This window comes from Cucurbita pepo, chromosome LG14 (genome assembly GCF_002806865.2).
Source record: "Cucurbita pepo subsp. pepo cultivar mu-cu-16 chromosome LG14, ASM280686v2, whole genome shotgun sequence".
Taxonomy (NCBI): Eukaryota; Viridiplantae; Streptophyta; class Magnoliopsida; order Cucurbitales; family Cucurbitaceae; genus Cucurbita; species Cucurbita pepo.
The window spans coordinates 1,119,566-1,134,546 of NC_036651.1; the positions used below are offsets into that span (position 1 = coordinate 1,119,566).

A 14,981-nucleotide genomic window follows, 5' to 3' on the forward strand; every position below is an offset into this window, starting at 1 on the left:
ATAATGGAATCAAAGTTTTAATCCTGTCTCATGATCTTTAAGATCTTTACTTATTTTCTTTTATTTAATTATTATTTGTTATTTGATATTAATCCTAATTAAAATTCTATTGAAGAGTTTTTTTTTTTTAAAGCTCATAACATAATTAAATCTGACGTTTGAATAAAAAATAAAATGAATCGAGACGAGGTAAAAAGAGTGATCTTACAGTAATTAGTTAATAGTTAAAAAATTTATCTTGAAATTCCTTTTCCCATTACTTTTCATCTTACTTTAATTGATTTAAACATTATTATTATATTTATTTATTATATGATTTGATATTTAATCTTTCAGACAAAATTTGGTAAATCTTCAGACTTTTTACACATTTACTTATATAATTCGATAAAAAAATTTAATTTTTTTGTTAACAAAATTGAAATAGCATGATAATTTTTCGAGTAAATTTTATATTTTTAAAATATTTTCATCTTAATTCTCATAATCCTTTAGAAATTAACCTAAAAAAAATAATGTTACATTTAAAAATATAAACTTAATTAATCCCACCTTTTTTTTTTCTAATAAATTTTTGACATATTTAATATTTTTAAATTTTTATAAATTTACTAAATATGAAAATTTTAAAATTTCATTACATATAAAATTTAAATTTATTCATAATATATCAATTATTTTTTAAAAATTTGAATAATTACGAAATTTATTATATACTCTTAATGTTCACAAAAAAATTTTAAAAATTGAAATTTTAGGGACATAATAAACCCATTTCTCGTTCAGGATCATATAAAAATATCCATGAAATAAAAGCGTTATTACTCTTAATTAGATTACTAATTTTACTAAAAAAACTAATTAACTTACCAATAATGTTTAGAATTCTACAAATTAGGACCATATAACAATACCTATGCATACAAAAACTATTAATTTCTCCAAATAAATATCCCCATAATTAATCACCTGAAATTAATTTGATTTATATTTATTAAAAAATTACCTAAAATAAATGTGATTTATATATATTTAAAAATTTTCCATTTTTTTTAATAGAATTTTAATACATTTCAACCAAACCAAAGTTGATCCATATATGGAGATTTGCTTTTATCAATCCCATAATTTAATCAAATCCCAATTATTTTTCCTTCCATATTTTCCTCATCTTCCAAAATATATGTTTTTATTTTTTTAAAAAAATTAAAATTAAAATTTACATTTCCCATTTCTCCCCTCTATATAAAATGGCCATATCCATTCAGTATTCTTCATCCAAATTTTGACTGAATCGTCTTGTTTTAGTCTTTTTACTCTCCAAATTCTTCGTTTTAGCTTAGAAATGAAGCTTCTTTTTGCTGTAATTTTTCTATTTTATGTTACTGTTTTAAGATCGTTGACTGTATCAGCTTTGTCTTACTTCAATGTTCTTGATTATGGAGCCACTGGAAATGGCAAAACAGATGACTCGGAAGTAAGGAGTTTAAACTACTTTTGATCGATTCTCTTTTTATTATTATAATAACTTGTTTTCTTTGTGTTTCTCTTTGTGTCAAGGCTTTTTTGAAAGCTTGGAACGACGCGTGTGCAGTAATAGAAGACAACCCAACTTTACGTGTACCATTTGGAAAAACTTACCTGTTGAAACCTCTCAAATTCCAGGGCCCTTGCAAGTCCAAACAAGTCAATTTTGACGTAAATAGTATTCCTTAAAAAATTAACGATCAAATAGTTTGAAATTTTTTTTTATTGTTTTAAAAAAAATATGCTAAATTCATCCATATTAAACATTTTCAACCATGAAATTAAAAATATATTGGACATTTCACTGATTATTATTTACTGTTTTGCTATTTGATAGCTTGGAGGAGCTCTAATGGCTCCAAGCAAGGATGAATGGCCCAGTGATGGTGAAGATAAATGGGTCCAATTTTACAACATAGATTCTCTCACTGTCCAAGGAGATGGTCGATTTAATGGCCAAGGTTCTTCATGGTGGAACAAAGATTGTCATAATCACTGCAACCGACCAACGGTAAAAAAAAAATTTAACCTTTTTTTATTTTTAATTAGTCGAATAATTTTCACCCAGGGTTAAATTTATACTATATGATTGTGCAGGCATTATTTTTCCACAACTGTAACGGGCTTCGTCTTAGTAAAATGAAGCACATTAATAGTGGCAAGAATCATATTTCCATAAATGATTGCAATAATGTCGTTATCTCAGATATTCACATTAGTGCTCCCGAGCAGAGTCCTAATACAGATGGAATTGACATTTCCCAATCAAAAAATGTTCTTATTCAAAATTCTTTAATAGCTACAGGTATTAAATTAATGTTAAGATTCTCCGTGATTATTAAGTACATAATTTTATGTTTTTATTTATTTTTATTATTATTAATTTCACTGTTAAATATTGTAGGTGATGATTGTATTGCTATTAATAACGGATCTTCAAATATCAATATAGTAGGCATCACTTGTGGCCCCGGTCATGGCATAAGGTAAAAATGACCTAATGTATTTTTTTTTTCACGTTTGATATTCATAGAAATTCAATTAATTTTCATTTTTTATATATTTCGTGGTGTTTATTTGAATGAAGCATTGGGAGCTTAGGAAAGGACGGTGATTATAATGTTGTTGAAAATATCTACGTGAGAAATTGCCACTTAAAAGACACTCAAAATGGAGTTAGAATCAAGACTTGGGAGGTGATAATATATTTTAATTTATTTATAGGTAGTATTTAATATATCTTATAAAATTATTAAATCTTTTTCTTTTAATTATAATTACAGGGTGGATATGGATATGCAAGAAACATCACGTTCGAGAAAATAATACTCGAAAATACAAAAAACCCAATTATTATCGATCAATATTACTCAGCTTTTGCATACGCAAGGAAAAATATGGTACACAGAAAATAAATTTTGTCTTATTGTATTTTCGTCATAGATATTTATATTTATTTATTTTTATGTTGATTTATTTTTAGGGAAGGGAAATAAAAGTGAGCAATGTGACATATCGTGAAGTTCATGGAACATCAGCAAATGAAAATGCAATTATATTGAATTGTTCTCGAGCTCGTTGCACAAACATTATTATGAATAATGTGAACATAAGGACATCAACTCCCGATACAGAAGCCAAATCTGTTTGTCAAAATGCTGATGGAAGAGCTATATCTGTCATTCCACCCGTACCTTGTTTATCAAAATCTCATTAAACTTCGGTTGAAATTACATTTTATTTATCAAAATCTCATTAAATTTTATAGATGCATTTTGATATATTATGGATTGTAATATTGGAGAAAGGATTTAATGTTCGCTCTCCTAATTAATTAAGTCAATGAGCCATTCGAAGTCTCAATCTATTCTAAACAATTTTATTTCTAATTGAAAAATATTAAAAATTATATTCCAAAATAAAATTGTAATTGATACTTAGCTTCTATATGCCACAAACTCACATAGCTGAGCAATGTGCTTCTTCTTGTTCTGTTTTGTACTTTACAACACATTTCATCAAGCTTCCAAATGCCCTGAAACTCAATGGAAAAAATGCATTTTTGGGCTTAAACCAAAGATGAGAAACATTAGCACCATTCGAAATCGGTAAACCGAGACTCCAACCAAAAAATTTTATAGCACAACTCAACGGGTTAAAGCGTATGACCTCAATTAAGAGGTCAAATTCCCACATTCCGCTCGTTTCAACACAAAAAAGATGTAGGTATGTTTCCTTTATCTATCCACACATTTGGTCATATGTCTCAAACAGACATGTCTAGAACAGGAGGCTTTAGTGGACTTGAAACAATGGAACAAAACTCACTCGAAGTGAAAAGAAACAATAACAAATGTGGGAAACTGTTCTGTTCTGTTCTTCTCTTACCTGATGTTTATATGTCATGATATTGAATTTCTCCATCTTCTGTGTACTTTTTTAGTGTGTTCTTCAATGGTTGGATGGTGGGATTCATTTTCTGTGGTTTCCAAAGTTGACATCTTAGTAGTCAGTTTGCTCAGTTTCTTCCACCCACTGCTCCAACCAGAGCTCTGCTTCTGCTTGTTGTTCACCTTCTCAAACTGCCTCTGCAACCTCTCCATTTCAGTTTGAAGCTCAACGTACTTGTTCTTCACAGTCTCGAGCTCAAATTTCAGTGTGTTAATGTCCTTCTTCGCCGCTGCCCACCCTTCTTGGAATGACTGTGGTGTGGCTTCCAGGAGTGTTTTTCGGTTCGTTACAGACGGTTGGAATTGCGAGTCGCTTGCTTCTTTAAGCGACGAGTTCAAAACTGCATTGCTTATCTTTACTTGCTCGGAGAAGAGGACCTGAACCACCACACGTAACGGGAGCCTTTCGTTTTGTGCTGCGTGCATACAGGCATCAATGGAGAGCTTCTGGCAATCCATTACTCGGCATAGCCGCTTCCTCTCGTGCTCAGTGAGCGTAGGGTGCGCCTGTCATCACCACCAGTTCACTTAGAAAACACTTAATGTGGGAATTCTTGTATCTTAAATGACTGCAGCTTCAGTTCTTGATGAAAGATTATGCAACAACTTTGTAAGTTTCTTACCTTAAGATATGAATCAATAGCTCGGTAAAGCCCGTCGTCGCATGTTCGAGCAGATTCGGGCAAAGCTTCAGCCAGTACTTGAAATTTTGTCAAGGAAAGGTTTCTGTCTCTGGCCACCTCTGTTAGGTAACTATCAACAAGCCTTGCCACCCTCATCTTGGCATTTGGGATCACACCCCTTTGAGATCCATCATACATATGTTTATCGGAAAACGATTGTCGGCCTGGACTCGAAACCTCGGTCTGTTCCTGAACAAGAAAATGCTCCAGCAGCCTCTGAATAAGATCAACATCATACGTTGTATCGCTCTTGCTGTAAGATGGGATCAAAAGATCCACAAGTGTGGCTTGCTCAAACTGCATTCCAACTCTTTTCTCCAACTCAGTGACCAATGCCGGCGAAACTTCCAACATGTTTGCCATTCTCAGCAGCTTTAGCAGGAAGCTGCATGAGACACAATCTTTCTGTGGAGGAATGATGCTGATCAAGCTCTCGATGATCATTCGTTGATCTTTCGCCTGAATCGTCGAGCGATCTTCTTTGTTGCCAGCCACAATCATATGCAGCCCACCTCTCCAACTGTTGCTGCCACCGCTCGAGTGACTCGTCGCACTGGAACTCCCTTCATCACTGGCGTTCGTCGTATCAGTTACCGAACCTGGAAGCCATTTCGAAGAATAATGCATAATTGATGATCCAATCAGTTCAAACCTCATACCCTTCACTTTGATTGCTGTGATTACTCTAACAAAGTGATCAATTCTAAGGATTGAAACATCCTCAAACCACCAATCAGGAGGAACAAGCGGATGATTCCTACTAGGACTTGAATCCTTCAAATCATTCCATTTGGGACTACAAACTCTGGTGGGTTTCCCAGTGTATGCCCATCTAATTCCTTTCGGATTCGCACAAGCTTTCCAAGCAATCGACTCGCTGCATCGTCGAACGATTTGTAGATTCTCCGCCCACGGCGAGAGCTTCTCACAGCTTTTCAACACAACTATGGAATCCCTCCATGAAGACAGTACCACATAGCTCAAAAACGCTTCAGTTTTGAATATCAAATTGCCTTCCTCCAAATCCTCAGTCATTTCAAGATACTCAGCAGCACATCTAAGGCCAGAGATATTAGCTGCTGTTAAATCAACCGCTATTCCATAACAAAACTTGGCTGCAAGTTCAAAAGCCTCAGACCCACCAGGAAGATCATCAAAAACAAGCTTATTATTCAAATCTGAGCCTCTGGATTCATATATGCATCTGTTCATCTTCCCACTTCTAGAAAGAAGAGGATACTTCATACACCCAAAAAAACAGAGGAACCCAATTAAGAAAAAAACCCTATTCATAGTTCAAAGGCATCTCTCAAAACAGAGGAGATTGATTATACAACACCTTATGCAAATGGAAATTCACCCCCTCAACTTTTACTAAAAGGTCACTAGGGATATCAGTAGCAACATGCCTGCAAGAACACATAAAGGGTGGAGGAGTACAGCCACAACAGAACACAATCAAACAAATTCAGAGAAAATGGCAGCCATAAAAGGTTTAGAAGAAGAAGAAGAAACCGTACCATGAGTTGCCTCTGAGGTCGAAGCCGTGAGTGTTGAGGGCGTGTTTGGCGGAAGGGGGGACGCCATTGTCGTACTCTCCAGCACCAAAACCAACAGAATGATTCTCGGATTCCCACATCGGAAAGTGACAGATGAAAAGAAAGGGGGGAAGAATAAGAGGAGAGGGGGAAGAAGAAGATAGAGCGATATAGAGGGGAAATAGGTGAAACCCACATGGGATGATTGGAATTATGTGGTTGAATTGTCGGCTTCTTCACTGATTTTTCAGTGGGTGTGAAGTAAATGGGGTGATGGGTAGATGATGGATCATTCTGATTGCCATCCCCTTTGCTTTGTTTTTGCATTAATAATGCTTCTTTCAGATGCTCTCCCTCTCTTTCGCTTCTCCAAAATGGGGCCGCCATGGAAGCACCACCAACAGAGCTTCTCCTGTGCTACCAAAGCAAATAGATTATCTTTTAAAGATAGCAACCTTTGCCTTTTTTTCCCTCTTTTGGGTTATTATAATAATTTTTCTTTTTTTTTTTTTTTTTAATTTCAATAATATCTGAACCTCAATGCTTTGATGAATTTCAGATCGTGTTCATGTAGAATCTTTGTAAAATGTTAACTTAAATTTCAGATCGTGTTCATGTAGCATGTCTAAGTTTTAATGTAGTCGTCCAAAACGTCGAGTAGGTTAGTTTTCAAAAATTAAAAAATAAAAATATTTTAGTATTATTATTATTATTTTTTTTTAATCCAAAACATAATTTAATATTAATTTTTCAAACTTATCAATCATTTAAAATGCACTTGGACCGTTTATAAATTTTTGTACTCACCTTCTCACTATTATATCACTATTTTGGTCATATTTTTCATAAAGCTGATTTATCACATCTTTTCTTTTATCTCACTAAATTTTGTTTCCCAAAGTAAAGGGAGATTTTCCTTTTTATTAATTTAATTAATAAATATGTAAACTATATCTTCAAAATGGAAAACGATTGAATTTCATGTGGTGTGGGATTTTTCTTTTTTTTTCTTAAATTATTGGAATAAATTCAAATATATTTTAGAGTAAAGTAGGGTTAGTCAGGTTGACCTGACCATAAAAATGTCAACCTGCAAACTGTATTGAATTTTGGTTCTCAAAGAATTCAACCCAATCCAAATCGAAAGAATATAACCCTTTATGATTTAGGTTGGATCGAGAGGTTATCGAGTTATATGAACATTTCTATAATGATACAAATTAAATAATATTGATCTAATAACAAAATAGTTATCTACGTCGCACCGGACATTTTATCATTAGATGACGAACTATAATATTCAACTCATCTAATAAACGCTATTAGGACAAGTTATTATTTTTATTTTTTTTATAACTAATATTAGTTTTTTTTTTTTTAATTTCTAAAATGACATTAAAAAAATTAATTAAAATAATAATTGTGTTGGCCAAACAGCGATGTGGATAAGGAGGGACCTCTTGACATATGGCTCTTGTTGATAAGAATGTGCTTCCCATGACTCACTCACATTCATTTTTTATTTTATTTTATTTTATTTTTCAGCTCAAATTGAAATTTCACATTTATTAATTATAATAATGATAATAACTATTATTATTATTATTTATTCTCGTGTGGATCCTATTCAAATTCGTAAAAAAAAAAACAAACTATGTAACATCAATCTAAGACATCAAAATATATAGAGAGAGAATTTAAGAATGTTTTTGATGACGTACGAGTGAGAACTATATTGTGAGATCTCACATCAGTTGGAGAGGAGAACGAAGCATTCAAAGGATAGAAACATCTTCCTAATAGACGCATTTTAAAATTGTGTGGTTGATGGCGATACGTAACCGGTCAAACTAGACAATATTTGTTAACGGTGGGCTAGGACTGTTACAAATGGTATTAGAGTCAGACACCGAGCGATGTGCCAATAAGGATGTTGGTTCCCAAGAGGTGGATTGTGAGATCTCACATCAGTTGGAGAGGAGGACGAAACATTCCTCGTGAGACTGTAGAAACTTCTCCCTAATAGATGCGTTTTAAAATCTTGAAGCTAATGACAATAATGGGTCAAAGCGAACAATAGAATAGGTTTTCGTTTGAGGGATTTGACGATTTACCTATTCAATGAATTTTGGCACTAGACGTTCTAAAAATAGGGTACTATCGAATCACGTGCACTAGTTCGACCCGATTCTTTTGAGGTTACATGTCCCGAATCAAAAAAATAAAAAATTGGGTACCCGATAGAATGAGTGAACTATTCGATCAACTAAAGACAGGGATGGATTAACCACTATGTCAACTGATGAGTCATCTACATCTTTGAACATTTGTATTAAAATGACAGGCTATTCAATTGGAACCTTGTGTCCAATGGCGCTGCCTAGCGTTAAAGCCATCGCTGAAACCCCCAACTTAGCCTCCATTCCTTCCTCTTACATCTTCACCACCAGCGACGACTCAGACGATGTCGCCACCACCGCCGATGCAGCTCCACACGGTGTCGAAGATTCGATCCCCACCATTGATTTTTCTCTCCTAACCACTGGTACTCCCCATCAACGATCCAAAGTGGTCAATGAGCTTGGCAAGGCCTGCCATGATTGGGGCTTCTTCATGGTACGTTCGTCAAATTATTACTAAACTCAAAAGCTTAGTACTCCCTCGTCATATTAAATTAATAAGCTCGTTGTAGGTGATCAATCATGGAGTGGGGGAGGGGTTGATGAAGGAGATGGTGGAGATTTGTAGAGAATTTTTTGATCTAACGGAAGAGGAGAAGAGAGTGTACGAAACAAAGCATGTGCTTGACCCCATCAGATATGGCACCAGCTTCAATCCTAAGATGGAGGAGGTGTTCTTTTGGAGAGATTATTTGAAGGTCTTGGTTCATCCCAAGTTTCACTCCCCACCTAAACCGACAAGATTCAGGTTTGTCGTGTTTTTTCTTTTTAGTAAGAAATCGAGCTTTCACGTTCAACAAGATTCAGGTATGTTGGTGTGAGATCTCACATCGTTTGGTGAGAAGAATAAAGCATTTTTTTATAAGGGTGTGAAAATTCTCTTTAACAAACGTGTTTTAAAACCGTGAGGCTGAAGCAGACAATATTTGCTAACGGTGGGCTTGAGTTGTTACAAATGATATCAGAGTCAAGACACCGAGTGGTGTGTCAGCGAGGACGCTGGACCCTTAAAGGGTGTGGATTGTGAGATCCCACATTAGTTAGAGAGGAGAACGACGTATCCCTTACAAGGGTGTAGAAATCTCTACTTAATTTTAAAACCGTGAGGCTGACGGCGATACGTAATTGGCTGAAATGGACAATATCTGCTAGTGGTGGACTTGGGTTGTTACAAATGGTATCAGAACCCGACACCAAGTTGTGTGTCAGCCATGACGCTGGCCCCCAAGGGAAGTGGATTGTGAGATCCCACATCAGTGGGAGAGAATAACGAAACATTCCTTGTAAGGGTGTGGAAACCTCTCCCTAACATACGTGTATTAAAACCATGAGGCTGACGTCAATACGTAACGGAGCGAAGCAGACAATATCTACTAGCGGTGGGCTTGACTATTATAAATGGTATTAAAGCCAGACTACGAATGGTGTGTCAGCGAGGACGCTGGCCCCCAAGGGATGGAGTGTGAGACCCCACATCAGTTAGAGAAGAGAACGAAAGATCCCTTATAAGGGGGTGAAAACTTCTCCCAACAAACGCGTTTTAAATCTACGAGACTGACGGTAATACGTAACGAGTCAAAGCAGACAATATTTAGTAGCGGTGGGTTTGGGATGTTACAAATGATATCAGAACCAGACACCGAGCAATGTGCTAGTGAGGACGTTGGGCCCCAAGGGGGTGGATTGTGAGATCCCATCTTTCTCTAACAAAAGCATTTTAAAACCATGAGATCAACGGCTAGACAATATCTGCTAGCGGTGGGCTTGAACGGTTATAATCGGGCGACATATCAAACAGCTCGACACGCCCTCGACAAGGGAGAATTCTGAAACATTTTGGTTGATTATTGCAGGGAGATCTTGGAAGAGTACAGCAAGAGAATCAAAGAAATGGCAAGAGAATTGGTGAGAGGAATATCAGAGAGCTTGGGATTGGAAGCCTGTAACATAGAGAAAGCAGCAGATCTTGAGTCAAGTTCAACACTGTTTGCAGCAAATTTGTATCCACCATGTCCACAGCCACAGCTTGCAAGGGGCTTACCACCTCATTCTGATCAGTGCCTTCTCACTGTTCTTCTTCAAAACCATGTTGCTGGCCTTCAAATCCTACATGATCATCAATGGCTCACTGTCAATCCCATTCCCAACGCGTTACTCGTTAACACGGCCGATCAACTCGAGGTACGCACCCACGCAATTCCTATATCTCGAACATTAGGGTAGGTTTCAATTATACTTCTCGATCGATCTTCAAAGTTTCTTTTTTACACTTAAATTTTGAAAGTTATTCGAAAAAATACCTTATGGTTTTGAAATTTTGCATCAAAAAGTATATTTTTTATTAAAATAAACGAGAATAATTGACGTGAATATTTAAAAATTAGAAGGCATACGTGATATCATTTACATCTATATTGAAGATTAAATTAGTCGTTACCATTTTGTTATTTCATTTATAGCTACATTAGGAATATTTTGGGTTCGGTTCGGTTCAATTAGGACATTTTGTTATTTATTTATTTTCCAACTTTAATTAAAATTTTCAATTCAAATTCAATATATATTTTGAAAAATTAACTTCAAAATAGTTAAACAAAAATAAAATAAGTATATATAATTGTATTTTACATAAAAATATATATTTTAAAATTAATAATAAATTTAAGTTCATAAAATTTTCATTTATCTGAACTTAAACCTAATCCAAGTTCATACTCCAATCCAACCCGATCCAAATTGTACGGATTGGATTGAGTTGATCAGTTTTTTAAGTTATCGAGTTTTTTGAACACCCTTATTACGCATCAACTGTCGAATCAATTTACATAACTGATTTGGTAAATAATGTCACATGTACCTTGTAGATTTATAAGTCGAACTCTTCAAGGGTATATTTGGAATATATTTAGAATCTTGGAATGTAAAAGACCATTTCGACCCTGTAACAAGAATAAAAATGTAGGTTTGAATTTATTTGTTTTCCTTATTGGGTGTGGTAGATCATGAGCAATGGCAAATACAAGAGCGTTTTGCACAGAGCAATGGTGAATGACAAAGCCACAAGGATTTCCATAGCCATGGCAATTGGGCCATCATCTCAAACACTGGTTGCTCCTCTCCCTGAATTGCTTCATAAACACAACAGTCCTCCTTTGTTCAAGAGCATCATGTACAAAGATTATATGGAAATGCTTCAAAGTAATAAACTCGAACGAAAATCTTGCTTGGATCGTATTCGTTTGCTTTGATATAGGTAGACATCGAGTTTCGTTTCGATTCTAAATCACTTTGTATTGTGTAAAGATTGTGAGATCTCTTTAGATCTTCGACACTTTCAACCGTTACAGTACTTCAGATTTGGTATCTATCATGTTCTCTCGTGATTTTTCTAGTGTTATCTAAACATTGAGTAATGGGTTCTGTGCATCGTCCAAAAACTCGGGTTATGTGTCCTCCCACCAAAGGTACAATGGGGCCTTTGACAACTTTTATGACCAAGATATGAAGCATCTAACCCCAACCCATGTGCCCATTCAAAACTATGGGTACCTATTTTATTTTAATTTTGAAAGTTTTTAGAGATATTTTTAATAATTAGTCAAAATATAATTTAAAAAGTTTCAAATTCACTTCCTTTAATTATTTTGACTACTTTTCTTTCCATATAATCAATTCTTTCAAAGTGATTTAGTTCTAAAGCTCGATTCAAGGAATTGGAGAAATGTAGGATAGATTCACGACACCATCATTGATTAAAACCATGTCTAGACCCGTGCTTGAAAATGCCTATTAAATGACGTGATAACTCTCCATCACCCGTAAGTTCTATAGTCTAAACAAGCTACCTTGTGGCACATACATGTGTCATAGTGAGGACGAACGTTGGTGAATTCTTTTGAAGTAAGTTTTTCAAGGATATTATTGGACGATACAAGTGTGCCGACATTGCACTCCAGTCCATGTGTCACACCAGCTAGTGTGTATCTTTTGTTTAAAAATTAGACTATGCTTAAACATATTTTGTTTTCTAAGCATTGCTTAGTTTAAGGTACTAAAAAAACATAGCAATGTCATATCAATTTATTAGAGGTGCAATTGATAATAGAATTCAACTTTATAAAAATGTGTCAATATTGTAGAATTTTTTAAGAGTAGTTTACTACGTCTTATAAAAGATATTCTGGAAAGACGTGAAATCCTCGTTTCTAATTTAACAAGTAATTAATGAACTGAACATAAAAAAAGAAAGAAAATGAGAAGGATCTAGAAAAAGTGACTATAAATTAATATATGATGAAGATACAGAAGAGATCCGTTAACAGCAAACACATAATCGCCATAGCTAGAAACAATGAAACAAATTAAATCAGATTAAGAAGAAGAAGAAGAAGAAGAGGAAAGTATAGAATCCATAAGATACTGTGATAAGGAAGAAGAAGAAAAAAGAAAAACAAAATCAAGATAAAATGTACTCAGAAGCTGCTATAAATAAATCACTCAGATAGAGAAACGCAGAGAACTAATCAAATCTGACTGCTCTCAGATCATCAAAACGACGGCGTATAGAACAACGGCCACAGATCCGAACACCGAGAAAGAGATCGAAGCGGCGCCGCTACCTGACGGAGCGGGAGCGTCAGCCGGCGGCGAGGAGATCGAGGAAGGAGAAGCCGCCGGAGACGGAGAAGTAGATGGCGAAGAAGCCGGAGTAGGCGCGGCCGGAGAGGATTTCGGCGACTTCACTGACGGAGACGTCGACGGAGCCTTGGACGGTGATTTCCTCGGAGACAATGACGGAGATGCCGCCGGCGATTGCGCGATTGCAGAGCCGATCAACAATGCCACCAAAATCATCACCACAAAACTCCTAATCGCCATTTCGATAAACGATTAAAACTCAGAAGAAAACCAAAAATCTAGAGAGAGAAAGAGAGAAAGATGAAGGAATCAAGAGAGAGAGATAGAAAGCGAGTTCTGAGTTTGAGAAGAAGCCACTAGCAGGGAGGAGGTATATATAGGAAGAAAAAAACAGTGAAACCCTTAGAGTCAAAGGTAAAAGCCACGCCAGCCGTTAGATCGGAGTACAAATTCTAATCAAAGATCTCAGCGTGATCAACGGCAGATGTAACTCCCAAATTTAAGTTTGCCGTAAAGCTGAAAATAGCCAATCATAGCTCAAAAGAGATAGTCTTTTTTTCGTGAAGAATCCAAGCTGGGTTGCCTTAGGCTTACCGCGGTGCGGGTCCACCATAAAAGCAGAGCTGTCAACTGATCTCAAACGTACACGTGGACGATTTCGATTATTGGAATTTCGAACAGTTTCATTTTTTAATAATAAATCATTTAATTAAATACTGAGATACGAGAAATTATAAACGGTCAGAAAAAAGCTTTGGACAGAAACATGACCGTTAAAGGGTGGCACAGCCTGGAGGTGGACTGGCCAGTAGATTGTAGGGTAGGTCCCACTAAGTATAAATATATAAATAAAGTATATTTATTATAATCTTGAAAAAAAGTTATTTATTAGTTTCTATATTTTTATTTGGCATTTAATAATTATAATTTTGAAATTTTTTTTATTAGTCCGAAATTTCGAGTCAATTGAGTTAGTAACTCGAGATACTCGAATAGAGTTTACTACCCACTGCTCTAACCGAATATAAAACATTTACAAGTCATAACGCATCACAATATTAGTTACAAACGTTAAATATTAAAAAAAAAAATGGAAACCCATAAACGGAACGGAATTTAACCGAACCTAACCCTTATAATTTAGTTTGGGTAGTTCGAATTGGTTAAATTATCGGAAAATAATTATTTTATTTTTAAATGCCTTTATAAGCATTAATATTTGATTAAACTACTCTCAATAAATATTTTACTAAAGTTAAAAAAAAGTATGATAAGGCATTATTTTGTCAGAACTTTCCCTTTTTCTTTGTAACTTAAATTCTCTCTTTTGTCCAAACCACATGATTGGTACTAAGTTCAACAAAGCATGCATTCCAAAACCCTTTCAATTTTTGCTTTATGTTTATGTATGGACCATTTTAAATTCCACAACTTTGTTCCTTAAAATCTAAGAATTTGTGATGCGGGTTGTCCCATTTTTCACGTTTGAAGTAAGATTTCGAACTTTATACTTTTTTTATTTACGATATATGTCTCGAGTTATTTGTCTGTGTAACTAAAGTAAATAAATAAATAAATGTTATTACTCAAGCAAATATCTCTGTGACAAGGAGAAGTTATTCGATGAGATCACTACAATACTCATTGTTTCATCCAATAATAGATACTCATCCCTAATTTAGGGATATAAGAGTTGACTTTTTTTTCTACCAGCCATCATGTGTCATTTTTCATGAATTACATTTGAGGATTATGATGATGAGTCTCTTTTAATGATACATAATTATTAAATATATATATATATTAAAGAGTTGACATTTCTCCATAATCGTTTAAAACTAAAGTCAACTTAATCATAATTTAAGTGGTTAATATATATATTTTCGAACAGATTTGAAATTCCAATTTTTAAAAATTTAAATCCTAAAAATTTGAAAATAACAACAAGAGTTACACTTCAAAAAT

General features: G+C 34.7%; 4 protein-coding genes across 4 annotated transcripts; 2 read left to right on the plus strand and 2 right to left on the minus strand.

The window, feature by feature from the left end:
* Positions 1-1,345: 1,345 nt before the first annotated feature.
* On the plus strand, positions 1,346-3,244 carry LOC111810363 (probable polygalacturonase At3g15720). The gene is made up of 8 exons (XM_023697070.1): positions 1,346-1,477; positions 1,561-1,698; positions 1,865-2,038; positions 2,125-2,332; positions 2,432-2,513; positions 2,615-2,723; positions 2,811-2,927; positions 3,011-3,244. Exons 1-8 carry the CDS (start codon positions 1,346-1,348, stop codon positions 3,242-3,244), a joined length of 1,194 nt encoding a protein of 397 aa, XP_023552838.1.
* Positions 3,245-3,632: 388 nt separating this feature from the next.
* On the minus strand, positions 3,633-6,626 carry LOC111810131 (root phototropism protein 3-like). The gene is made up of 4 exons (XM_023696712.1): positions 6,181-6,626; positions 6,000-6,069; positions 4,601-5,899; positions 3,633-4,484 (listed from the first exon to the last, which is right to left on the minus strand). Exons 1-4 carry the CDS (start codon positions 6,297-6,299, stop codon positions 3,930-3,932), a joined length of 2,043 nt encoding a protein of 680 aa, XP_023552480.1. The 5' UTR covers positions 6,300-6,626; the 3' UTR covers positions 3,633-3,929.
* A 1,858-nt stretch (positions 6,627-8,484) lies between these two features.
* LOC111810132 (protein DMR6-LIKE OXYGENASE 2-like) lies at positions 8,485-11,762 on the plus strand. Its single transcript, XM_023696713.1, has 4 exons — positions 8,485-8,814; positions 8,891-9,126; positions 10,232-10,559; positions 11,378-11,762. Exons 1-4 carry the CDS (start codon positions 8,491-8,493, stop codon positions 11,624-11,626), a joined length of 1,137 nt encoding a protein of 378 aa, XP_023552481.1. The 5' UTR covers positions 8,485-8,490; the 3' UTR covers positions 11,627-11,762.
* An 880-nt stretch (positions 11,763-12,642) lies between these two features.
* LOC111810133 (classical arabinogalactan protein 1-like) lies at positions 12,643-13,373 on the minus strand. The gene has a single exon (XM_023696715.1). The coding sequence runs from the start codon at positions 13,254-13,256 to the stop codon at positions 12,918-12,920; it is 339 nt and encodes a 112-aa protein (XP_023552483.1). The 5' UTR covers positions 13,257-13,373; the 3' UTR covers positions 12,643-12,917.
* Positions 13,374-14,981: the final 1,608 nt, after the last annotated feature.

Coding starts and splice junctions, on each gene's coding strand:
- LOC111810131 (XM_023696712.1), bottom strand. CDS start 6,299: ATGTGGGAATCCGAGAATCATTCTGTTGGTTTTGGTGCTGGAGAGTAC. Junction 5,900..5,999: donor TGAATTTCCATTTGCATAAG/GTGTTGTATAAT, acceptor GGGTGTATGAAG/TATCCTCTTCTTTCTAGAAG. Junction 4,485..4,600: donor CTATTGATTCATATCTTAAG/GTAAGAAACTTA, acceptor TGGTGATGACAG/GCGCACCCTACGCTCACTGA.
- LOC111810363 (XM_023697070.1), top strand. CDS start 1,346: ATGAAGCTTCTTTTTGCTGTAATTTTTCTATTTTATGTTACTGTTTTA. Junction 1,478..1,560: donor GCAAAACAGATGACTCGGAA/GTAAGGAGTTTA, acceptor CTTTGTGTCAAG/GCTTTTTTGAAAGCTTGGAA. Junction 2,333..2,431: donor AAATTCTTTAATAGCTACAG/GTATTAAATTAA, acceptor TAAATATTGTAG/GTGATGATTGTATTGCTATT.
- LOC111810133 (XM_023696715.1), bottom strand. CDS start 13,256: ATGGCGATTAGGAGTTTTGTGGTGATGATTTTGGTGGCATTGTTGATC.
- LOC111810132 (XM_023696713.1), top strand. CDS start 8,491: ATGTCAACTGATGAGTCATCTACATCTTTGAACATTTGTATTAAAATG. Junction 8,815..8,890: donor ATGATTGGGGCTTCTTCATG/GTACGTTCGTCA, acceptor AGCTCGTTGTAG/GTGATCAATCATGGAGTGGG. Junction 10,560..11,377: donor ACACGGCCGATCAACTCGAG/GTACGCACCCAC, acceptor TGGGTGTGGTAG/ATCATGAGCAATGGCAAATA.